The sequence below is a fragment of the Galeopterus variegatus genome, unplaced genomic scaffold (genome assembly GCF_000696425.1).
Source record: "Galeopterus variegatus unplaced genomic scaffold, G_variegatus-3.0.2 Scaffold270, whole genome shotgun sequence".
Classification (NCBI taxonomy): Eukaryota; Metazoa; Chordata; class Mammalia; order Dermoptera; family Cynocephalidae; genus Galeopterus; species Galeopterus variegatus.
Window position 1 is genome coordinate 582769 of NW_007726381.1, and position 25470 is coordinate 608238.

Here is a 25470-nt window from a genome sequence, read left to right on the forward strand (position 1 = left end):
TTTTTTTTTTTTTTTTTTTTTTTTTTTTTTTTTTTTTTTTTATAAGATGACTGGTAAGGGGATCTTAACCCTTGACTTGGTGTTATCAGCACCACACTCACCCAGTGAGCAAACCGGCCATCCCTATATGGGATCCGAACCCATGGCCTTGGTGTTATCAGCACCGCACTCTCCCGAGTGAGCCACAGGCCGGCCCTCTCATAGGATTCTTATGAGGATAAAATGAGATGACCCATGTAAAAAACTTAAAACCATGCCTGGCTCCATAAATATTGGCTGCTACTACTATTATCAACACTACCCCTTCCAGAGACTTTTTTTGTGAAAAGTAATGGGAGTTTCTTACAGTAAGGATGTTGTGTTAAAGATTGTTCAATAATTAAAATAATAAATAAATAAAACTTTCTAGCATTACTGTGAATTTCAGGCACTGTTGCAGGTATCAGGAATTCAAATGTGAACAAGAAGCAGTCTAATGGGGTAAATGGATTTGTAAACAATCATAATATAGTAAGGACTAAAAAATATGATATGTACAAGGCCTGTGGCAATTCAGAAGACCTTTGCTGGAGATAGTTGAGGGAAGGTATCACAGAGTAACTGGCATTTGAATTGGATCTGTCAAACCCAATAGAGAGTAGGATTTTGGCAGATAGAGAAGGAGAACGGAGATCCAGGAAGGGAAAAGCCCCCCAGAAGCAGAGAGTGTCTGGAGGGGGGTTGTGAGGAAGACAAGTGGTAGGATCGAGGGTAGTGCCAGGTTTTAAAGGACCTTCTCTGCCATGCTGAGAAAGAGGAACTTCACTGAACTCATGAAGAAGCATCTAACAAAGATAGTGTTATGATCTTTAGGTTTTATTACAATAATTTTGGGAGCAGCAATATGACATCATACAAAGGAAGCAATCAGTTAGGAGAGTGTGAACACAAACTCTGGAGTGGAGACGAGATGACAGAAGGTGTAGCTTTTACAGAAAAGACCGACAAGACTTGGAGCATAATAAGCATGGCTGGATGCAGATAAGGAGGCCTCTGCGCCCCAGCTTGGGTGACCATGGTGGGCGGGGATGACTTTTTCTTCATTCTTCCTCTTATGTATTTCAGACTTGAGTACGTGAGAGATAAGAAGTTTTTACTTTTATGAGCAAATAAAAAGAAATATAGCAGTTTTATTAGAATGACTAATCATAGCTCTTAATCACAATAATTCTTTGTATTTGTTCATATCTAAGAAAGTTGGGAAACTATAAAAGTTGAAGGGGGCCTCTCTTTATATTTGTTTGGTTTTCTGTATAACCTACCTTTTTATGGTAATGCACATCTTGGTAGAGACTGGAAAACAGGCAAATAACTAAAAATTTTAAATAATTTAAAATCTTGTATCAAAGATTAATCAAAATTTATTGATGGGGGGAACTTTACAGATTACACCAGATTTCTAAGAGGGCCATGTGCTGAGAGGAATTATTTAGACATGTAGTTCCTTCGTACAGGATATCATCTGTGTGAACAAGATCTAAAATGCTTTTTTAAGAGGGTAGTATGAATAAATATGTATTTGTATGTATATTTGTTCATAGATTGTATGTGTGTATACATGATAGGCAGGTAAATATACATGTGCACATACACATACATGTACACACACACCCAGAGAGAGAGAGAGAGAGAATATATATATTTCATATAATCTATCTTGGTCAGCTTCATTCCAAGATGATTAAAGAAGTCTTAGTAACAACTTGCTTGTTTAGTAACCACATATGATTCTTTGCTCCAGAGGGAAATTTGGTTATGAAAACAGCATGGATCAGTTGATCTCACCCTGAGTACTGCATAATATCTTCCAGACCCAAATTGCCTCCAAATCAACTTAGACCATGTTTGAAATACCAGATGTTTCCATACCCTTTTTTTTCTTTTTCTTCAAAGTGTCTGACATGAAATACCATTTTCTGGGTCAGAAGGGTCACCTGAAATGTTGCCATCCTATCTGGTTGCTTGAAATTATGAATCTGGAGAAATTGATTCCATTCCCATTTCTTACTCTAAAATAAGCAAGTGAAAAGGGGGTGTTTAAAGGCACAGATCATGGGAATATAAGTTCAGTTTCTGGAGTCTGTAAAGGTATTTAAAAACTCCTTTTTTGTCTATGACTAGTGTTTCAAGATAAGTATTACAGACTCATTTTTATTTTTTCAGAGGAATTTGATAGGTATTCCCAAGCCTGACTTTAATTTCTCCAAATATAGCCAATCCACAGGATCTGTTTTCTTGGATACTGAAGAAGAAAAATTAATCTGTCATATCCTCCTATTGATGCTGGCCAGAACGTGTTACTAAAATTATATGGAGTAGACAGCTTTGAGGCTTGGGCACTTACGAAATACATGTGCTTTCAGGCACCAAGTGTTGACTCTGCAGGCAATACCATATCACATTTGCTGTTGAAATAATTACGTGCAACAGAACTGAGTTTTATCCCTCACAACTTCAATCTTTTGTTTCCTGTGCATGCTTTATAAACTACTCCTCCAATCTAAGTTCCAAATGATTCTGACATATAAGAGCCACTAATAAATTAATTTTCTCAAATTATTTTCTATTTAGAAATTAAACTTTGAGCAGATGACCGCACTGAACAACTAAACTAAGATAATCTGACATGTAATTTGTAGTCATAATTTTAAAATTGAAAGGTATCTTGGAGTCAATCTAGTTCAATTCCTTCATTATGTAGATGAAGCTCAGGGAAGAAAAATGACTTCCAATATCACTGAACTTGGTAGGACATTCTGGAACCAGATTGCAGTATTTCTGACTCTCCTCCAGTGATCTTTCTACATTTTCAAATTTCTCTGTTTTGTTAGTTTTCATGTAATTCTTGATAATTTCCTTAATACCTAGTATAGCTAATTCTCACAGGCTAGGTATTGCATACAAGCACACATACCTTGGTGTTTATATCAGTCCAAGGATCTGGATTTCACTTTCTAAACAGCCAGTTTTCCTTAGCTGAGGGGCTAACACTTTCTGGGCTTCCCTTTTCTCCACCACCTCCTCACACATGCCCCTGCACGCACCCTGTGTATCATTAACACCTTCCCTATACTTATACCTCACCAGGAATTCTCCAGCCCATTCAGCTACCGTGCAATTTTATAATATAAATTGGATTTTACAACTGCATTCTAGATTATAATTCAGTCTGGAACTAGGCACTTCCATTAAACAGGTAAAGCACTAGAGTATAAATCACCTGTCTTCTTTGTTTGAGTGGAATTGTGCTTTTTTATCCTAAAGAGGAAAAGAACATGGAAGAAGTTCCCACCTAGTAATGTGACATGTTAGAGATCTTCAGTGCCAGGTGTCAGTGAGGTTTAAGTTACAGCTATAAGATAATTTATCTTATTAAAATTCCCTCAGGAAAAATAAGTTTGTTGCCAGTCTGAAGCTCTCTCTAATCGCTTTAGCTGCTAACAAGGATTTTGAAAACTAGGTGTCTTTTGTTTGTGCTTTGTTTGTGTGTTTGTTTTTAATTAGAACTGCTAACATTGGGTTATAGCAGGAGAGTGTATCATGTTGCCATGACCTCATTCTACTCTCTTTATTTACTTACTCTTTGTCTGTGGTATTTTTGAAGTCCCCTCGCTCCTTATGTCTGAGCACGTGGAGAAGATGAAAGTGCGTGTGTTTGGACAGGTGGGAAGGGGCACTTTCTCCAGACAGTCACAGACAGTGCTGGAAAGAGCCTACAAGCTGGCCTTCCAGGCAGGGCCGACAAGAGTGAAGAACACAAGAGCAGCGCTGTCTGACTTTCCCAGAGCAGCCTGTAGAGCCATTTTCCCAAGTTACTACTTTTCCCAAAGCTGTGTCTCCTGGTCTCCCTGAGGGTCCTGCTAAGGTTCAGCTAGCAGAGCTTGAGAGGTGCTCCTGCTCCTCACCCTCCCTCCATTGCGCAGGTGGCTTTTCCCTAGCGCCTCCTCCTTACCAGTCTCATCACATCTCCAGGGCTATCTTCCCCTCTATTAAATCTGGTAGCCCAAGACATGGTATTGAATGCTTCAGGAGGTTTACTTTCTTCCCTGGGAAAGGAAAAGGAAAATAAGACACCCTGCTAGCTGCAAGGCTGGCCCTAGCACCCTTCAAGTGCTCTAAGGTATTCTATGTCTGCCCTTGCCTTCTTCTGCCACAGGCCTTTGCATATGGTGTTCTCTCTGCCTTGAATGTACTTCATTCTGCCCATGGCCAAGTTAGATGCTGCTCATCCTTTCACTCTAAATTCAAGCACCCCTTGTTCAAAAAAAGCTTTCCCAGCTTCCCTGATTGAAGGATTCCCTTTTTAAAGCTCTCTGAAAGTCATCTACATTTAGAGGTGATGCAGGAACGTTTCTGGATTTGTAGTCTTTCTTGGGGCAAAAGTGAGCCAGTGACTCTCTTTGAAGACTGAAGAGCTCCATTTGCCATTCAGCAGAACAGTGGAGCAGGAGCCAGATGCTGAGTTTTAAGTCTAGTTTGCTGTTGGCTAGCTGTGCAACCACAAGTAAATCATCTCCTGTCTAGATTTTAGTCTCCTGATCTCTTACAGGAGGGGGATGCCTAGTCTTGTCCAGAATAAGAATATGTGGGCCACTTTAAAAGAGCAGATGTTCATGAAATAATACCAATTCTAATAGTTCTAATAAATAAACTGATAACTATTTTAAGATAAAAAAGTGGTTAGGAAAGAAACAACTAGCCCTTTCGCAAATTTGACTGTGTAAGCCAGCAGTGAGTTACACTGAGGCCTTAGTGTAAAAACTTTGCTGACTAGTCAAGGTTCTGGTTACATTAGCTGAACTTTCAAGTTGTTTTCAGAAATAGAGAATGAGATGGCATTGTTCCGTATGTTTGCAGTATTTTATTAAGCTCAGTGTTGTTCACACCAGGCAATTCAGATTTGAAGGCCATTCAATTTAGAGGCGGAAGCATACTTAGTTCTAGATATATCTAAGCAAGTAAATCTCAGGAGTTCATATATACTTTATACATATGTGAATATACAAGTTCTGTGTCACAAGCTAAAATGTATTTCTTAACTGTGAACTATGTACAAGAGAATTTAAAAGCCACTGATTTAAGCTAAGCTGTGTGATTAAGTCTTAATAAAGTAATCTTAATTTTCATTTAGGATCAGAGTTCAGAGTTTCTTTTGGAGATATCTGTACATGGAACACAGTATGAAGCAAATCCATACATACACCAGGCAGATTCAGGATTATTAACTCTCCTGTAATGGAAAACTAGAAAGGGCTTGAAAAAGAATACACCCTTTTGGATTTGCTGTACATTTTACTGTGGATATGGTAATGGAGAAAATGCTTACTTAGCTTCTTTATGAAAGACCAGAAAAATCAATTGGTCTCCCTCTGCCTTTTGTTCAACTCACTTCATTTCCATACTATGAATGAACTATGATCATTGGTGACAAGGAAACAAGTTGATTCCTTAAAAAAAGTTTAGTGTTGATGTACAATTTAGAGAATTTCTTTTTTTTTTTTAAATATAGACATGGTAAATGTGATGAAATTTAGTCAATACTGGACAGATTTCTATCCTTTAAAGAGAATACTTGAGATGGTCTGACATAAAAACAATGTAGGTTCTCCTAAGCAGCTAGGTGGACCAGCCAGTTTTGAATATACCCTTAGGAAGAGGATGTGGTCATTTTCTTCAGAACAAAAGGAAGGGCTTCACTGAAACTTCAAGGAACAAGTTATAATGTGGTTTTGATTGCATAGTTATAAATACAACTTAGTAAAGTTAAAAAAGGGGAGCTGTTGAAAAAGATCTGTTATTTGTCCAGCTTGAACTGCTACTTCAGGCACTAGCTGGTAACTAATTTGTCACAGTCACTGATGATATATAAATTACAGAAAAATATGGTCAATGGTAGTTTGCCAGTATGCTGATGTTAAAGCCTGTTCTTTTGCACTCTAATATCAGTAATTGGGTAAAAGAATTTACATTGCCATCTTGTGTCCTTCCCCCATCTGCATCCCCATATCCCTTCCGCTTATTAGGCAAATTCCCAAGGACAATTGTTTAATACGGTAAAGAAAATAGTGGCTTATTATAATAAGGGTAACAGTATAGCCCTCCACTCCTACCCCAAGAGTAATAGCACAACCTTTAGAGTCAGAAACAAATGGACTCAAATCTCTTCTCTACCGTTTATTAACACTTTGACTTAAGCAAGTTCTACAACCTCTTCGAGTTTCAGTTAAGTCATCTCTAGAATCTGGAAAATAATATTGCCTACTGAGGTTTCGTAAGATTTGTAAGAAATTATGAGATAATTTAAGTAAAGTGCTTACCTCTACTCCTGGCTGTCTTAGTTTGTTCCTACTGCTATAACAAAGTACCTTTAGATTAGGTAATTTCTAAAAAATAGAAATTTATTTCTCACAGTTCTGGAGGCTGGGAAGTCTAAGATCAAGGCACCAGCAGATTCAGTGTCTGCTGAGGGCTTGTTCTCTGCTTCCAGGATGGCTTCTTGTTGCTGTGTCCTCACATCGCAGAAGGGGTGGAAGAGATGAAAAGGATTAACTCGCTCCCTGAAACCCTTTTATAAGGGTACCAATCCCATCATCATCTCATGAAGGCCCCACCTCTTAATATGATCACATTGGGGATTCAACTTCAGTATGAATGTTGGAGGGACACAAACTTCAATCCATAACACTGGCATTCAATAAAAGTTATTTCTATTAATATTATATTTATCAAAATATAAAATAATATTATTTTAGTTGTAATTCCAGAAATCTTTCATATATTCACTGTTTGCTGCAAAATATGTTATTTGGGGCAAGGCTTGCTATCTAAGCTCCAGCTCTCAGAGTACTCCCTATACCTATTGTATCCAGTATCCAGGGCATATAGTGGCCAAAGATGTACATTTATGACTTTTTACAACTTGCAGCATTTGTAATCTTCTACACTGTTATGTTCTAATGCTTTTCTTTTCATGATAAAAAGCAGTAAGAATATAAAGTATGTTATGTATATACTTGGAGCTGCCGTATACATACCCGGGTGTCATCATTGAATAAACAGAATGATACTCATAAAAAATTTGTTTGAGAGTTATATCAACAAGAGTGGTAAGTGGAATTAAAAGTGCAACTTATTAAATTTTTTAGATTTTTAGAAAATGTAATAATAGATGCACATTTTTTTTTTTTTTTTTAACAGATGGGCTTAGGTCATGAGCAAGGGTTTGGAGCCCCCTGTTTAAAATGTAAAGAAAAATGTGAAGGATTTGAACTGCACTTCTGGAGGTAATATTTTGAAAACTACAATCACATTAATAATTTATACTATTTGGCAGTACTTCCTCAGACAGTGTGGATCTCTTATAGGCTCTCACATCTAGTTGCTAAATTACAGATCTGTTATTTTCTTTTCTAAGAAATGAATAAATAGTAAAGTTGTTCTCTCTTCCTATCATTAAATTTGAGTGAATTGGACCGTAATAACTATATTCAGGGTTGTTTGATTTATTTGCTGTCTTTCAGATTTCCTGTGAGTCTAGAACATTACATATGTCTTAGTGGCAAATAAGTTCATGGTAATCTTCTGTGGCTACTTATTAATTTAAATTATTATCCTTTTAAAAATTGATAACTTTGCACATCTCATCTCTGTATTTGCAATAAATACAAATGCCAAATTGAGCATTAATATCCTAGTTGTCAGGAAATGAAGTTGAATTTAGGTCTCCTTAAAAGTTTCAGCTGTAAATTTACTACTGAAAAACTTTGAAGCATTTGAGCTTTTGTGTTTTTTTTTAAGAAAAAAATAATTTATTGCCAGTGTCTGGGATTGAATGAAGTGCATGTATATGCAAGAAAAGTGTTAGTGGATCAAGAATGAATTTTATATAGATCTTTGTTTGTTTTAAAGTAATATCTAAAATCAGTATTTGAAACTTGTCCTTATGAAGAACATAAATGTTCTTAATCAATGCCTGTTGAGATTGTAATGATAGTTCACAATCTACTCTAATTCAAAATTAGCATATTTTTGTTGGAAAAAAAATAATCACCTGTGCAAATTAGGATGGCAGCTGCCTTATTAGAATGCATCTCACTTCTGAAGTGAACCATTTTCTGGAGATTTCCATAGGAATCTCTAGAATAAACAGTTTCATCAGCCATTGTGGCTATGTACAGTGTAAGTTAAAGGAGAATGTAAAAGAATAAAATTTGGGATGTTATGCTCTTTTAAAAGCTAGTTTATTTAATAAGTCTTAAGAAACAAAGACAATTCTTTTAAACAGTAAAGGCAACCTCAGTTCTTCTAGAAAGGATGACAGTTCTTTATATTTAGGGAGCTAATATTTTACAGAGATTTTTAATTACAAAACTTAAATAGCTCTTTCTTGTGCTGCCTTTCCAAGGGACAGGCAGTTAGGCAGTTTGTCAGGGCATGTTCTAAAAAGATAAAATTCATAAACATAGAATAGTTTTTATAGATTAGAATATCTCAACTCCTAATGTGCGCAGCACTTTATTGTGCCTAGCATTTGACTTTGCAGAGGGCTGCAGTGCCCTCTGCTGGGCATAGCTTTTACCATGGTAAATTACCAAGGTAATCCTTTCAGTTTGGCTATGAATTTGGCAAAAACTGCTAATGAGATTTGTAAAGTTCATTCCTAACAGATATTACCTTTTCTCTAAAGCAGAAGTTTGTTTTATATCAACTTTTGTTTGGCCTACATTATTTTTCTATTGCAGACCACTATAATCTTATGTTTTCAGGTAAAAATATGTCAGAAAAGAGCAGACCTCCACTGCATGAAAATCACCTATTTGTTTTAGTTTTATCAAAGAGACTCATTTAATCAACTGGGTATAGTCTAAGAATTTAATAGCCATAAAAGACTAGGGCTTTGGATACGGCCTCCCATCTAGCTGGGGTTGATAACAACTCAGATGGTATTTCTCAGGAGTTCTGTCATCTTCCTGGCATGAGTCCAGCATTTCTCTCTTGGTTAGAATTTTTATTATTTCTCTGACTTTTCCACCACAACTGGAAGACCTGAGGCAGGTGACTTTTGATTTCCAGATGCAGCCATTCTTCAGTATCATCTTTGAAATAAAATATTCTATACTACTTGTCCTGAGTATAATAAAGATTCCAGGTCTAGTTTAGGGTCACAGAACTGGTGTGGTGAGGTGGACATGGGGCCCCAGGACCCTGCTCACTTAGCCTCCTCTTCCGTCTTCATGGTGACCCTTGACTTCTAGGACGCTTAGGGCTTCACTGGGCACATTAAAAAATCAGTTACTCTCCACCTCTTCACCAGTCTTGCCTTTCATACCATCACAAGAATGGTCTTTTGAAAATGGATGCTATTATATACCTTCTGATAACTTAAGAACCGTGAGCACTTTCCCACTGGACTTAATCCTTTAGGCGAAGTCTTTTGCCTTTGATGTTATAACTCATCATCTGGTCTCTGCTTGCTTTTCAGCCTATCCCACTTTCCTTCCAATCACCCTATGCTCAGCTGCTTGATACCTGCTATTCCCTGAAATTTCTGTGCCTTACTGCCTGTATCCTTTGCCTGGAAAGACCCTTCCCTCCTACCACCAGGAAACAAAAAGACTCAGCTCAAGCAGCACCTCTAAGAAGTTTTCCTTGCCCTCTGTATTGTCTGCTTGGGCTGCCATAACAAAATCCCATAGACTTTGTGACATAAACAGAAATTTATTTTCTCACAGTTCTGATGATTGCAAGTCCAGGACCAGGGTTTAAGTGTGGTTGGGGTTCTGGTAAGGGCTCTCTTCCTGGCTTGCCAACAGCTGCCTTCTCACTGTGTACTCACATGGCCTTTTTCCTGTGTTTGTGTGTGTATTTGTGTGTGTAAAGAGAGAGATCTCTTTTCTTCTTATAAATCCACCATTCTTATCAGATTGGGACTCCACCCTTATGGATCTTTTTCCCCCTTAGCACATTGAACACTTGTAGAAACCCAGGAAATAAATATCCAGACCTCATGCTTTTTCATCACTCTGATCCCTGCCTGTGCCTCCCACTGGCCTATTTGCCCAGGACAAGGGGCACATGATGCAATCCTTTGGGGTCAGCCTCCTGGGGCATAGCAGAGTATTGAAGGGTGGAGAATGGATCTGGAAAGGTGAATGGAAGATGCCTGATCAAAGTGTCGCAATAGTTGTTAAAAAACAAATTCTTAGTCTTATGAAAGTTTAACGTAGAACTTGTTACTTAGCTAATTAAACCTCTTTTGCAGAGCAAAGAACTAAAACCCAAGGAAGTTAAAATGACTTGTTTAATACCATAAGTTATTCATAAGAAATATAATTTATGAACAATTCCTGTGTGTCACACACCAGTAAGTGATTGCAATGGTTTTCTATTGCTGTGTAACAAAGTACTACAAACATAGCAGGCTAAAACAACACCTATTAATTAACTTAACATCCATTTATTTTTTACGTTAGGAGTCTAGTTTGAGTGGGGGCGGGGCTATTTAAGTGGATTCTCTGCTTAGGGTCTCAAAAGGCTGAAATCAAGGTGTTGGCCAGGCTAGGCTTTTATATGGAAGCTCTGGGGAAGAATCTGCTTCCAAGTTCTTTTCTGTTGTTGGTAAAGTTCATTTCCTGTGGTTGGAAGGCTGAGGTCCATGTTTTCTTGCTGGCATCAGCTGGGGGCTGCTCTCAGCTTCTAGAAGCCACTTACATTCCTTAACAGACATCCCCTCCATCTTCAAAGCCAACGTGAGTGCTTACATTCCTTCCTGCACCTCAGATCTCTCTGACTTCCTCCTGCTGCCAGCCAGAAAAAAATTATTGCTTTTTAAGGGCTCAGGTGATTAGATTAGGCATACTTGGACAATCTTTCATTTGCCATGTATAAAGTAACATAATGGGAGTAATGCCAGGGGCACAGGTCTTAGAGGCCATCATAAAATTCTGCTTACCACAGCACTTTATGGACCTGCTTGTACCTAATCCTCCTCATACCCATTTTAGATATGAGAAATAACTTACCAAAGTCGTGGCTTATAGATGGAAGAGCTGAATTTGAACCCAAAGTTGGCAAAACCTTCCTTATCACCACCTTGCTACATGGCAGGTTAGAAACTGGAACACACATTTTTACTCTCATGACCAATGAACTTTGAACTGCACCAGACTGTCTTCTCTAAAGTGTGATTTTTGTGACATAGACATCCTTGAGGACATTGGGTCCTTTAACTGGGAGCTCTCCCTTTAATTACACCAGTCCTTACAAGACTAGAGGAAAGTAAAAGGCTGAGAAAACTTGATACCTACCCAATAAGAACTTACTGTCTGTTGGGCACACCTTCGAGTAATATTTAGAAATAACAAATGTTTATGAAATATATGACACAAACCCTAGATTTAAAGGAGTTTAGAGCCAATTATTTCATACTGAAGGTATAGTAATATTGTAGCCATAGATCATTTATAAGTAACAGAATTATTGTTTTGCCTTACATTTGTTATATTCTTCCAATAATGAAAATCAACTACAATGTATATTGAGAAGTTGAAATAAAAAAAAAAGAAATAGTAAAAAACAAACAAACAAAAATTCTTCCAATAAAACAGTTGCATTTTTTGAAAAAGTATTACTTGTTTATAGCATACATCTCAGAATTTTTGATTGGTTTAAAGCTGACTGAACACTAAAAATTCCCCACCATAAATGGATTAGTGCTTTTGTTGAATTCTATAACAGAGGCCCACACTCAAGTCCATATATGCATATCCCTGTTATAAAAGGGCAGCTTCCAACCCTTTTAAATTATGGTTTGTAGCAGTGCCCTGGCCATGTCTTTAAATCACTATGAATGCTGGCAGCTTGTCAAAGCACTCCAGTTTCTACTACTTGCCTTGGAAAAATAATAATTTTTATGAATAGTGATGCAAAAGAAAAAAAATCTCTTTGGGGAGGATGAGGGATAGTTTCTTGACTGCTTTCAGCTTGAAACTGTAAATCTCTTTATTTTTCTGAGGCAATACTTTTGGTAGTTTGGTTCTCTCTTCCTCTTGTATTTAACTCAAGAACTCTGAAGTTGTAAAGTTTTGAATATAGAATTTTGGTTTGTCATGCATATTAATGTTTGTTTGTGTATGTATTAAGTACTAAACCTTTTTTTGTAAAAGTAACTTTTTAGTACAAATAACCTTCCTCCCCCAACATTTTAGAACTTTTTCCAGTCTACAAGTCTACCTTTGCATCTTTTTTAAAAAGCCATGAAAGACTGTTTTAAACTAACTTAATTCTGAATCCCCTTCCCCACTTTTTTCCCCACAAAACTTTTATCAACATCCCATGGAGAGTCTGGGGGAACTGCTCTATAGGAAAGTTTACTAAATGTAGAGATTTACCAACTGTACTAAATGTGAGAACTGACTTATATGTGCCCAAAAAACTGTTATTAAATTTTTGTACCTCAAATAAATATAATAAACATAAACTATTTAAACCTACATATATCATCAGAAGTTATTTATGAATCATCTGAAGAAAGATAATCCACATAGCCCCTTGCACATGGGTACTGTGCTCAGCTATGCCCTAAGCTTTTTGTCTTTAAGTTGGCATAAAACCAAATTTGGAAAGTTTTTTATTTTCTTAAGGGGGGTGGAATCTGGGTTATTTTAGGATGGAATTAAATATGTGATGAACATCCACTCTTTATCACATCTTCACTTGGATACCAAGATAGTGGTATCCTTTTCTTCCCCAATTCCTCGACAAGGTTTTCCTTCTAATGAATTGGTTGGATAACTCCCAAACTATTTAAAAGTTCTTTAAAGGTATTTCTGAAAATAAATTTTTCCAATTTAAGTGTGAGAGATTCAAATAATACATAGATTAAAACCCCAAGAAAAATATTTTTAAAAATTTAAGCTAGGTAAGTGTAATAGCACAGACTTCCATGATGGATAGCTCTTCGCACTTGGTTTGGATTTATAGGTTTCTTTTCATGGTTTGTAGCTGACCCTTTTCATTGTAGAAATGGAGCTCAGTATAAGGGATCTGGAAAGGATGTGGTCACTCCAGCTGCTTCAGTGATGACAGCTCTAGCTGAAAGAACCATCCCCCTTCTTGAGTTACTACGTTGGAGTGAGAATGCAGATGAAGCCTATAATATAGTCATGATTTTTAAAATTTTAATGAATCAATCATAGGTTTTCCCTACTTAGAAAACTGATAAGGGCATAGTTTGACTTTTTTAGCTTCTTTTTTCCTCATCACTCTTGCTTTTGGTGTGTTTTAACCTGATTTTACTTGCTTAATAAAGGTATGTTCAGTGGGTGAAAGGGGTAGGTAGGAAAACAACCTTCTTTGGAGTGGGAATCTGTCAAATGGCCAAGACAAGTAATTTAGGACAAGTAAATTTATAGAGATGGCTCTTATATCATTGGTTAATATAAATCTTTAAATATAATTTATTTAACCATGCTACAGTTAGAAACCAGAAGGCTTTCTTTCATTTATTGTTGCTTTTACTTTTTATCTTTCAAATTCTAAAATCTGACCCTCCTTATTTTGTGGTATACATGTTGTACTGGTGTAGAACTGGATCATAACCATTTCCAAAGCAAGTCCAGTATTCATCACATATCCCTGATCCCTTAGAAAATCACTTTGCTAATTATTAGGATGCATGCTGTAGTTCACGGCCATGTAAGGATTTGTTTAGCTATACTGAGAATAAATTCCCACCCACCTCTTTCCCCCTCGGGAAGGTATAATTTTAAACTTAATCCGAAAGCAATGTGATAGCTGTGTAAATAATTCCATTGTTTTTGTTAACCGGAGAACAAGAATGAAAAATATGCTGTAGTAGGATAATATGCTCCTTTCCACTAGATGGGAGTATGAGATAACCAGATATAAGAAAGAATCTTACAGCTGAAATAGAATATGCGAATTCTTCAACAGATTCTTACCAAATAAAGATTCCTGACCCATGGGCGCACAAGGAAAGTAGTTTGCCTCGCCACCTCCTATATCTATCTATCTCCCTCCCTCCGCCTCTGACTCTTTCAGTCTCTCTTAATCTCTGTCAATGTACAAGTCAAATCTAATATTTTCAATTTGTATACTGTGAAAGAGTTTTAAGAAAGTTCAGAACACAAAATTTTATATAGTTATGTAATAATTTATTATTTGGCAAAGAGATTTATTTAATTTTTAGTTTGGTTTTTTTTTCCTGATTCTGATGTAGAGAGAGCCCATGATTTATACTAATTTTAAATCCAGAAAGCTTATTAAACTCTTCTTAATGCTAATACAGTGCGTTTCTGTATCTGTGAGTAACAGCAGTTTCATTACTTTCTTTATGATGAATCCTTATAACTTCCATTTCTTTGATTTTCCTCATTGCTCTGAATAGTACCTACAGGACAATATGAATAGAATTGTTGATAGCAAGTTTGCTTTCTTGCTTCACATAGTAAAATTAATGCATTAAGTGTAATGCGTGCTGAGTATTTGGGATTTTTTTTTTCCAGAAGATTTTTCTAGACTCCTTCCTAGATCCCTTCTATTGCTGAAATTATTAAACAAAATGTAGTCATAAGACATGTTGAAATGTGTTGAATGCTTTTTCTGCATCAGATGAGAAGCAAACATTTACTTTTAGTTTCTCTGCTGTTACCTTTATTTTCCTTCCTTGTACTTTAGTCTTATTCTGCCTTTTTCTTAACTTCCTGAGTTGAACACTTAGTTTAGAAATTTTTATTCTTATTTCCAATTTGAGCATGTAAACTGTAAATTCCTTTCCTTAGTTATCTAGATAGTTTAACATGCATACTTTGCATACTTAGCCTAAAACATCTAATGTGAAGACCTTTAGAACTTTTTTACTGTTTTACTTTTTTTTTTTCTTTTTTGGTGCTAGCCGGTACAGGGATCTGAAACCTTGACCTTAGTGTTATATCACCATGCTCTAACCAACTGAGCTAACTGGTCAGCTTAGAATGTTTTTTAAAATGCTCAGCTCCCCTCCACTTATTTATGTACTATCACTGCCCTTTTATTTTAGTCCCAGCTTAAATTTCCCTTCCTCTCTGTTTTCCTCTGTAGCTTTTTCCAGACTCTGTTCCTCTGCCAGACTCTTTCCTGAGTCCTCGCTTTTTCCCAATACACTTTCCCCAGAAGGCAAAGGTCATCTGTTCAACTCATGTGCATTGTATATTGTTCCCTGACTCCCAGATTTATATTTCCTACCTGGCTACAGCTTTTAACATTAGATCTATTTATCTTCCTGTCTACTTGATCTTCACCCTGTTTCACAGGCATTTCACACTTATCAATAGTCAACCTTCCCCATCCCATACCTCAAATCTGTTTCTTGTTTTTATTTACTACTATAATAAATTACATTCCTTATACCAATTTACTCATCACAGAAACCTGGATTCATTTTTTGAGAAACCATCACTAATTCAAATTAACCACAGAATTTAGTTAGTTTTACATTCAAGGAAATCTCAAATCTGTTATTTTTATCTCCACTGTCAACTACTAGTTCAAGCTATAGCACATGTTTCCTGGACCATAACAATAACCACCCATGATGTAAATTCCATTTGTGAAGTAGCTGCAGTATCCCTGTTACTTAGAACCACTCCATTTCAAACTGGATGCACAGTTAACATGTTAACTGGTCTCCCTACTTTCAATTATGTTTTCTTCTCCACGTGGCAGGTATTGTGATATTTAAAATTATAGATCTGATTATGTTATTCCACTACCTGGAAGCCTTCAGTGCCTCCTGCTCTCATAATGAAGACCAGATTCCTTAACCTGTCCTGTGGGTCCCTATATGACCTCATGCCTGCCTACCTCTCCTGCCCTTGTCACTGTCCCATTTACTTACCTCCCTACAGTCATACCAGCCTTCTCTGGTTAGGGGTCCTCCAGGAACACTCTTTTTTCAAATCAGGACCACTGTAGATTCTCCTTTTTCTACCCAGCATGTTGGGAGGCTTTTCTTCTCCTTTCTTTTCCCTTCCCCAAATATACACACAAATACACAACTCACACCTATGTTTTATGCCTCCTTCTGATCTTAACCTAAATGTAACCTTCTTATGGAGTCCTTTTCTCGCCAGTTTCAAGTCAAAATTATACCCTCTCAAGGTACCCTATACTTTCCTTCCCTATTACCAATGCAGTTATAGAGGGATGAGTATATGTATGATTATTTGTTTAATGTCCGTGTCCCTGCCAGACAGTAAGTTCTGGAAGGTCAGAGACTGGGCCCATTTTTTTCACCACTATGTCCTAGCATCAATTACATTGTTTGGCACATGGGCACTCATGAATGTCTGACTGTCCACATGTCTGGTTCTAGATCAGATTGGGTAAGGGGAGCAGTGTTCTTGAACTATGAGAAATACATGAGGACAGAGACTTTTATTTATCTGTCTTTTTATACATAACAGAGCATGTGGTAGGTGGTCAGCAAGTCAAAAATAAAAAGGGAAGGGAAAGAAGGAAGGAAGGATAAAGGGAAAGAAAATATGAAAGGGGGAAAGGAGAGGAAAGGAATGGAGAGGAGAAGAAATTGGAAAGGGTACAGGAAAGGAAATGAGAATGATTCTAAACCTAAATCTAGGATCATAGTCATTGATGGGAAGAGTTGTATTAGTCTCCCTATCTTTTACTTAAAAAAAAATCTTGGGTAATGGCTGTGAAACATTAACATGCTATAAAATATGAAACCTCTTGCTGCGATAAGTTTTTGGGAATGTGTATATGTATTTATGCATGTATGTATGTCTGTATTTATTCGTATTTATTTATTTTTGGTGAGAGAATGAGGAGCACTAGCTGGGATTACCCTCAGACATGCCTCCTTATGCGTAGACTTTTTAAACACAACCTAACTTTTCAAAGTCTTATAAAGCAAGTTTTCATGTTTCTTTCTTGCTTAAATTTATGGCTAAATATTCATCCCTTCTCCCCACTAAAGGACTTGCTTTTGCTTACCATTATATAGAATATGTGTAAAAGAATTTTACGAACTATAAGTGTATGACCCTACTTAATTATTATTGATTAGATACAATAATCATTTTCTGCTTATTTCTAAAATTACAGAAAAATATGTCGGAACTGCAAGTGCGGCCAAGAAGAACATGATGTCCTCTTGAGCAACGAAGAGGATCGAAAAGTGGGGAAACTTTTTGAAGACACCAAGTATACCACCCTGATTGCAAAGCTAAAATCAGATGGAATTCCCATGTATAAACGTAATGTTATGATATTGACCAATCCAGTTGCTGCCAAGAAAAATGTCTCCATCAATACAGTTACCTATGAATGGGCTCCTCCTGTCCAGAATCAGGCATTGGTAAGTAATAGGGGAAAGGGACTCCCTATATTAAAGTTCCTGGATTGTTTTCTTTAGCACAGTTCCTTTAATGACCTATCAGCCTCATATACCCAACATCTATTATTTTTCTGGGGTTCTGATTCTTTGACTTCTAACTCCTCTTACAATTTTTTGAAAGTAAGACTAGATACCTCATAGAATTTTTCTGACTTCGTAGATAATGTTTACCTTTTTGAAGATATGGTCTAACATTCTTAATAATTGGATGAAAATCAGATGTTTTGTATCAATTTAGTAACTCTTCTAGTTTACTCTTGATATTTCTCTTAAGATGATAAAGAATATCTAAAGAATAGAATTTCTAGCATTGTTCAGAACTGAAAAAAAATGTTCAATACTGTATTTCTTTTACTATATAAGGCAAAAAAAAATGCAGTTTTGTCTTAAGCTCCTCCCATTATTATAACAACTAGATGAAACATTTCAAAGTCTTTTAAGAAGGTTAGTTAAATTATTAAAGTGAATCTTGTGATAAATTTATATGATGTAAATGCTAAACATGTCTGTATAAAAATTATGTTCTCTTTCAATTTACATTTGTTTATTTAACACAAATAAACAGTAGTAACCCAAATCTTTTTATAAACTGAAAAAAACAATTTTAATTTCATGGAGAAAAATGTTTTCATTTTACCCAACTAAATCTATTTAGTGTACCATTTTTGAATGTATTAACATCTCAAGATATTTATACTGTGAGGATGAATTCTTACTATTGGATAAAACCCACTTCTTTCTTAGGTAACTTGCTTCTGATGCATGTTACAAAACATTACACTCTCTAATGGCCATGGCATCTCCCAGTTAACATTGGTGTCCCTGTGGTTCAGGCCAGGCAGTACATGCAGATGCTACCCAAGGAAAAGCAGCCAGTGGCAGGCTCAGAGGGGGCACAGTACCGGAAGAAGCAGCTGGCAAAGCAGCTCCCTGCACATGACCAGGACCCTTCAAAGTGCCATGAGTTGTCTCCCAGAGAGGTGAAGGAGATGGAGCAGTTTGTGAAGAAATACAAGAGTGAGGCTCTGGGAGTAGGAGATGTCAAACTTCCCCGTGAGATGAACACTCAAGGTCCTGACAAACCATACATCCCTGCTGGGGACAGAAGCACCCCAGCAGCAGTGGGGGCCATGGAGGACAAATCTGCACAGCACAAAAGAACTCAATATGTAAGTAGAGGCTCACACTGTTGGCCCAATTTGTGTATTTTACAGGTTCTTTCCTGAAAGTTCTTTGAACTTTCTTTGCTGCCATTCCTCTGTTTCAGAAAGGGGATAAGAAAGGAACATAAATTGAATTAAAATTCAATTTAGACTTGTCTTACCGAGCTATCATGTTTGAAACTTCTACCTAAAGCCAGATTTTCTGGTTATCTGTTGCGAAGGATAATTGTGAGTTTTATGTATACACAGTAGTTGGCCTTGGCATCTTGCTCAAATATGACATACTGATCTGTACTCTGTTTCTAAACATAATTTTGGTGATAATTGCTTATCTCTTTCTATAAATAGGAATAGTATATGCTTAGGCTAATTCAGTTTTGCTTATGAAAACTTGCCTAAAATTTAAACTTAAATTTATGTGGATATATAGTCAAGCATTTTTTTAAGTCTCTTCTAGAGAGGGAAATTGAAGTCTTTTTCTAATGGCTTAAAGGTAAAAGACAATTTTGACACAGATGAATGAAGTGTAAGAACTAAAGTTTCTGTAATATGTCATAAATCCAATTAGCACATTAACCAATAAGGCTTAGTCCTGAAAAAGGAGTACTAATAAGCTCTATGGTAGTCATTTCTTTTGAGAAACTACTTAAAATTGAGATGAAAATTACTATTACCCTTTTTCCATGAGAGGCTTTAATTCAGGAAACAATGCTCTGTTATACATAGTGTGAATGTAGTAGGTTTGAATAGCTTGGAGAAAGCTAAGAAATTTCGTTTCACAGAGCTATTAATACTATATTATCTGTATGGACAAATTAGTAATTTCAGTCAGAATTATTTCTCTTGAAAGTTGTTCCTCTGAATTCCTACTAAAGCTGATGAAAAGAAATGCCACTCATCTGATGACTAGAGTGTTTTGGATGGCTTCTCTTTCAGTCCTGCTACTGCTGCAAACTGAGCATGAAGGAAGGTGACCCAGCCATCTATGCTGAAAGGGCTGGCTACGATAAACTGTGGCACCCAGCTTGTTTTGTCTGCAGCACCTGCCATGAACTCCTGGTCGACATGATTTATTTCTGGAAGAATGGGAAGCTGTACTGTGGCAGACATTATTGTGACAGTGAGAAACCCCGATGTGCTGGCTGTGATGAGGTACATTCTCTAGGGCCACCCAAATGCAGGCTCCCCCTTGAACCCCCATGTAATCCCTTTACCCAGAAGGCCACAGTAATTAACCAAGCATCAGTTGCTTTATTTACATCCGAAGGAGTCTGATGAAAGAAACTTTTGATTCATTCTGAGTGTCTGTGTTAATTATGTTGACTGAGAAACTGTTTGAAAACATAAAAGATTGATTTGGACTAAACCAAACTCATAACCTAAGTTCAGACTTTTAAGTTATCATTTTTAAGTTCAAACCCCAGGAAAGTATGTTGATATAGTTGGAGGTCTAAAACTGTTAGTGTCTAAAAAATCTAGCTTTGTCATCTATAGTAAAAAGGAAAATGCGTGATTCATCTTATTTTTATCCTCTTCCCAGCTGATATTCAGCAATGAGTATACTCAGGCAGAAAACCAGAACTGGCATCTGAAACATTTCTGCTGCTTTGACTGTGACAACATCCTTGCTGGGGAAATATACGTGATGGTCAATGACAAGCCCGTGTGCAAGCCCTGCTACGTGAAGAATCATGCTGTGGTGAGAAATATTCCAAGGATGCGGTTGCTCAACCTGCTTTACAACATGAGATTATGCCTCTCTTTAAGCCTATCACAAGTGGGAAACAGAAAGCACTTAAGTGAAAAGCATGTGATTCCTACCATAGGGTGTTAAAATCCAGGCAATTCAAAAACAATACATGCATTGACTAGGAGCCATGTCAAGATTTCTGCCTGTGCAGTTTATAGTATAGATTATAACTGCTGCTTGATAATAAGATCCTCACTAAAAAACTTCTTAATGGGAAACGAAATTGATTTATTCTCATGGGTACAGATCAGATTCCATTTAAATAAAGGTTTCTAAGGGCTGTTTATATTCTTTAGTGTCATTTGGATATGTGTAGTTTCTGTTCATGTTCCTGGACCACTCATTAGGACTTTGTTTTTGCTACTGGAGATTGTATAGTGTCTATTTCTTAAACACTCATTGAATTGATTTAGTAAACAAAATTTGACCTACATATTAAGATTTATTTGTGTGGGCCAAACATTCAAGTACGTAATATGAGAGTATGTTTTTTCTTGGATCTACTCTGCTTACACAGACCTGCTATTGCATGTTGGCCAAGAGATAGGTAGTATAGATAAAGGGTAAAAAGATGATTATATATGGTAAGGCTTCTAAGCTAGGAGTATCAGAAGAATAGACTTTTACTTCTTTATATGCAGGAAGTCATACCAGTTAAAGGTACCCTGAGCTATCAAGTCAAGGAGACTCCTAGCTAAAGAATAAAATTACATATTTATATAATTGTAAGAGTATGGTATTATGAAAATAAGGTAACAGGTTTTGAGGTCAGTTTTCAGCCTTTACCCACCACCCCAGATACAGTCATTCACTTTCCATCAACTCTGCCTCATCAACACACCTCACATTCTCACAGTTACAACTACTCTATTTCATTTTTAATCATTGTGATTATTACCGTGACCTCAAATTTGGTTCCCCCACTCCCATTCTTCATCTTGCTCAAAAGCCATCTTCCACAAAGATGGAAGATAATCTTTCTAAAATGCAAATGTGATCATTAAGCCTTTGTTTAATAGATCTGGCCCCTTCTTGTGTCTCCTGTAGCTTCTACTAGTTACCTAACCTAAATCATACATTTTTATGACATGTTACCTGCATTTTCTAATTTATACACTGTTCTTTGTCTTTTGCTCACTCTTATTAGTTTCTCTGATACACTCTCCTGTTTTCTGTTTTGCCTGACTATGCCTACACATTCCTCCAGACCCAGTTTAGGCTCTCAGAACACCTTTCCTGATTCCCCACCCCCAAGCTCCACCCCTTTCTCTCTGGCTAGGCTCTCCATATTCCCATAGGGAAGGGTGCATGTGATTGTTAATATCACTCATCTGTCTCCTCTAGACTGTGAGCAGAGCTGAAGGGTAGAGCTTGCCTTCATATTTTCATATCTTTAGTATCTGGACTTAGGAAATGTTCAGTTACTGACTTGTGTTCCTAATATTTCTCATTTGCTTTGGGATCATCATGGACCTTCCTTTTACCTGGGGACAAGCTGTTAAATCACTATGTAGCCCGATACATCGTTTAGCTACGTACTGCTTCTATAAATATTTTTGCAACAGTTTCTCTACAGAAGAGGGCTATCAAATGTGTGTGATCTTGGTCTCAAGAACTGGAATGTAAACTACATGAGGACAGGGACTTTTTTCTGCTTTTTCTGCTCTGTTCCCGGCACTAGGACAACATATAGGTGCCCAATAAATATTTATTGAATAAAGGTTTCGACAGATGTAGCTGCTTTATTTAGCTGTTATAAGCTTCTCTCCATCACATTTTATCTAATTGATGGAGGGGAATAACCGCAGATATGATTTTTAAAAAACAAATAAAAGAATTTATATATTATATAGTTTTATAATACGGCATCATTTATTTTAGAAGATTTACTGTCTCAGTTATACCATTGGCCTTTGTCTAATATTAAGACAAGCATATCTATTCATTCCTTGAACAAACTCCAGCTGACAGCAAAGAGAGCTACCATGAAGCATGCTACATGATGCATGATGTAGAAGTTTAAAGAAAATTATCTAGTTAAGAGCATTGATCTGCTTAGGTTTTTTAATCTTAAAAAGAGAGAGAGAGAATACAGATTATTTTCAGGCCTGAAGCCAGGCACTCAACGGCAAATAGGGCATTTCTGAGAAAAAAATTAACCTGGAAGGAGGAAAATGGAAAATGCACCTAATTTGTCTCTGTGGTCACAGGAATTCCATGGCCACCCCCAGAATTCACATCTGTGAGATTTCACAGGACCCTCCTGGCAGAGAGTTCATTACAGTATGTGTTGTTAGCCATTTCACATTTTGTATATAAATAAAAGAATTAATGGGGATTGAAGGAATTAAGAGCTTTTTGAAATATCAGAGGTTTAAGAACAGAGGAAAATTGAATGCCATCCAGAAAGTGGTGAAGCGCATTATTTCCTCAAAGGGTTCTGCAGTCCCCAGACCCTTGGTGAAGCCTGGGCAGCTTTTAGATTTTTGAAGAATTAGGGAGTCAATAGGTTTTACCTGGAATTATAAATCAGACACTGGGATGAATGGTAATAAAGTTATTAGTAAAACTAAATTTTATGAAATCACAAACTTGAAATTCTCTGTACAGTTCATGTGATCATTGGTTCATAATCATAATGGTTTTTTACCTAAATAATTTCCTGAATTTCACATGTGATGGACAAGTAATTCTCTATTTTGTAAAATGCAAGTGAAAATGTGTATTTTAAATAATTATAAAAAGACCTACAAATAGTATTACAGGGCTGGGACGGTAGGTCATAGTCTAAAAGCAAGAGAATAAAATACTGAGTGTGAAATGATTCTGTTTTACATATACAAGTTTAAAAATATTGAAATATCAACATGAAATGTAGAAAACTATAAGACAGCATTCTAAATGAATTATAAAGCTATAAAACAAATATAAACAAAAAGCAGTTGTTCGCATGGTGCAGCTACAAGTTAGGAATGTGCTTGTAATTATAACATTCATTTTTGTTGTGTTCAGGAACAGTGTATTGATCATGCAGAGAAAGTATCTCCCTTGTTTCTCAGGGAAGAATGGGTAGATATAACTTGTAGATTACACACTATAATCTCTGTAATTAGAAGTAATGTAGCTCTGTAAAATGCAGGTCTGAAATGGATGTGTGCAACAAGGCCTCACTTCATTGCCTAAACCAATTTGCCCACTGAGTAGCTGCCACACTTTGAAGTCTTTTTAAGTAGGGTGGCTCGGACTAAATTACCCTCCTCAACCCACACATTCCCCCGCTCAGTGCTAAGTAATTCCTTACAATCTTAGTAAGAGACCAAGGGTGCTTAAGATTAGTCACTGTCATCTTATACTGGCCAATTCTGTTGGCTTCTTCACTTGTTATAAAATATTTAAAACAAAAACTTTAGTTACATTGATTCAGAACATGTATAAACAATGAGGCATGTGTCCTATCCAGTGTTTTGGAGGCCTCAACTGGTTTTCTGCTATAATATAGATAGAAGGTCGTCCATTTATTTACTTCATGTACATTTTCAGTTAAGAAAAGTCCGTGTGTATATGTGGGTGTATGTATGTATATGTGTGTACATCATATATACATTTGTGCATTAACACATATAATACTGGGGTTGTATATAACAGGGATTGTGAATATTAATGTTCTACAATATTAGATTACACATAAATTATTACTGATCTTATGACAGAACAGAAGCCAATTAACTACAAGTTATATTTTTAGTATAGACTCAAACACTGCCAGTATTTTTAATTGAGTTCTTAATTACTTTGAACGTGACTTTAATTTACTCCTGTCTAGAAATTAGTATTGTTAATAGTCTCATTTGTCATACACAGGTAAGACTGGTTAAATGATCACTTCAAGGTTTTAATAAGTGAGGAAAAATCATCTTATAAACTTAAGGTAATAGAATATAGTGGAACCAAATGCACTGCTTTGAAACGTGCTCTCAAGGCTTTCTACCTTAAACTCAGTGGGAGTATCTTACAAGCATCAAATCACCTGTTTGGCCCTCACCTTTTATTCCTCACAGTACTTAGTGTACAGAACCCCCCCATTAACAGTTGTTGGCTAAAAAGGTTAACTAGAAAGTTACTCTCAATTGTGTATTTCTGAGGTGGTCATTCTCAGAAGTTTTCATTTATCATCTGAAGAAATGTGTTGTTTGTCCTGAGATGAAAATGTTACCATCACAGTTCGGTCTCTCATACTCTTCTCTTGTATTATTCCTTAACAGGTATGTCAAGGATGCCACAATGCCATTGATCCAGAGGTGCAGCGGGTGACCTACAACAACTTCAGCTGGCACGCCTCCACAGAGTGCTTTCTGTGCTCCTGCTGCAGCAAGTGTCTCATTGGGCAGAAGTTCATGCCAGTGGAAGGGATGGTTTTCTGTTCAGTAGAGTGTAAGAAGATGATGTCTTAGGAGAAGAGCACCAAGCAATATTGAGCCATAGCTATCCAAAGTGGTCTGCATTTCTACTGTAAAATGCAATTTGAAAAAATAAAAGGACAAAAAGAAACTGCAAAGGAAACCAGGAGATTTTTGTTCAATATCTTTCTTTGCTATTTTTTTCTTTTTAATTTTTTTTTCTTACTCACTTTTCAAACCTACTTTAAGCATTTGATTTTTAAAATGGTAAAGAATTTTTTGTCTTTTCTTAGCTTTCCAAACGTGAAGTAAATCTTTGAGTTGGAAGCATGGGTTTTATTAAACTTCGTATCCCTATCCCACTTGTGCCAAACACAGTGTATGTAAAACATGTAAAAGTTAGTATACTGAGGGCCGGCCCGGTGGCGCACTGGAGAGTGCGCCACTTGGGAGCGCGGCGGTGCTCCCGCCGAGGGTTCGGATCCAATGTGGAGACCGGTTCCCACTCACTGGCTGAGCGCAGTGCGGGTGCAACACCGAGGGTTGCGATCCCGTTTGCCGGTCCCCGGTACGGGCGCGACACCGAGGGTTGTGATCCCATTACCGGTCAGTAAAAAAAGACAAAAAGGAAAAAAAAAAAAAAAGTTAGTATACTGAATGGAATGATGAGTATTTCCAGTTCTGTACTCTTTTTTCCCTCATGCATAA

At 36.8% G+C, this 25470-nt stretch overlaps 1 protein-coding gene across 1 annotated transcript in view; it reads left to right on the forward strand.

Annotated features, from left to right (window-relative positions):
- The window catches only part of TES (testis derived transcript (3 LIM domains)), a 40735-nt gene extending 15815 nt beyond the window's left edge, over positions 1–24920 (forward strand). Inside the window, exons 2-7 of the mRNA XM_008566828.1 lie at positions 7237–7322; positions 17161–17413; positions 18286–18621; positions 19552–19767; positions 20156–20314; positions 24628–24920. Of these exons, the coding sequence (XP_008565050.1) occupies positions 7237–7322; positions 17161–17413; positions 18286–18621; positions 19552–19767; positions 20156–20314; positions 24628–24816 (1239 nt within the window). The 3' untranslated portion in view covers positions 24817–24920. The remainder of the gene's footprint in view (positions 1–7236; positions 7323–17160; positions 17414–18285; positions 18622–19551; positions 19768–20155; positions 20315–24627) is intronic.
- Positions 24921–25470: the final 550 nt, after the last annotated feature.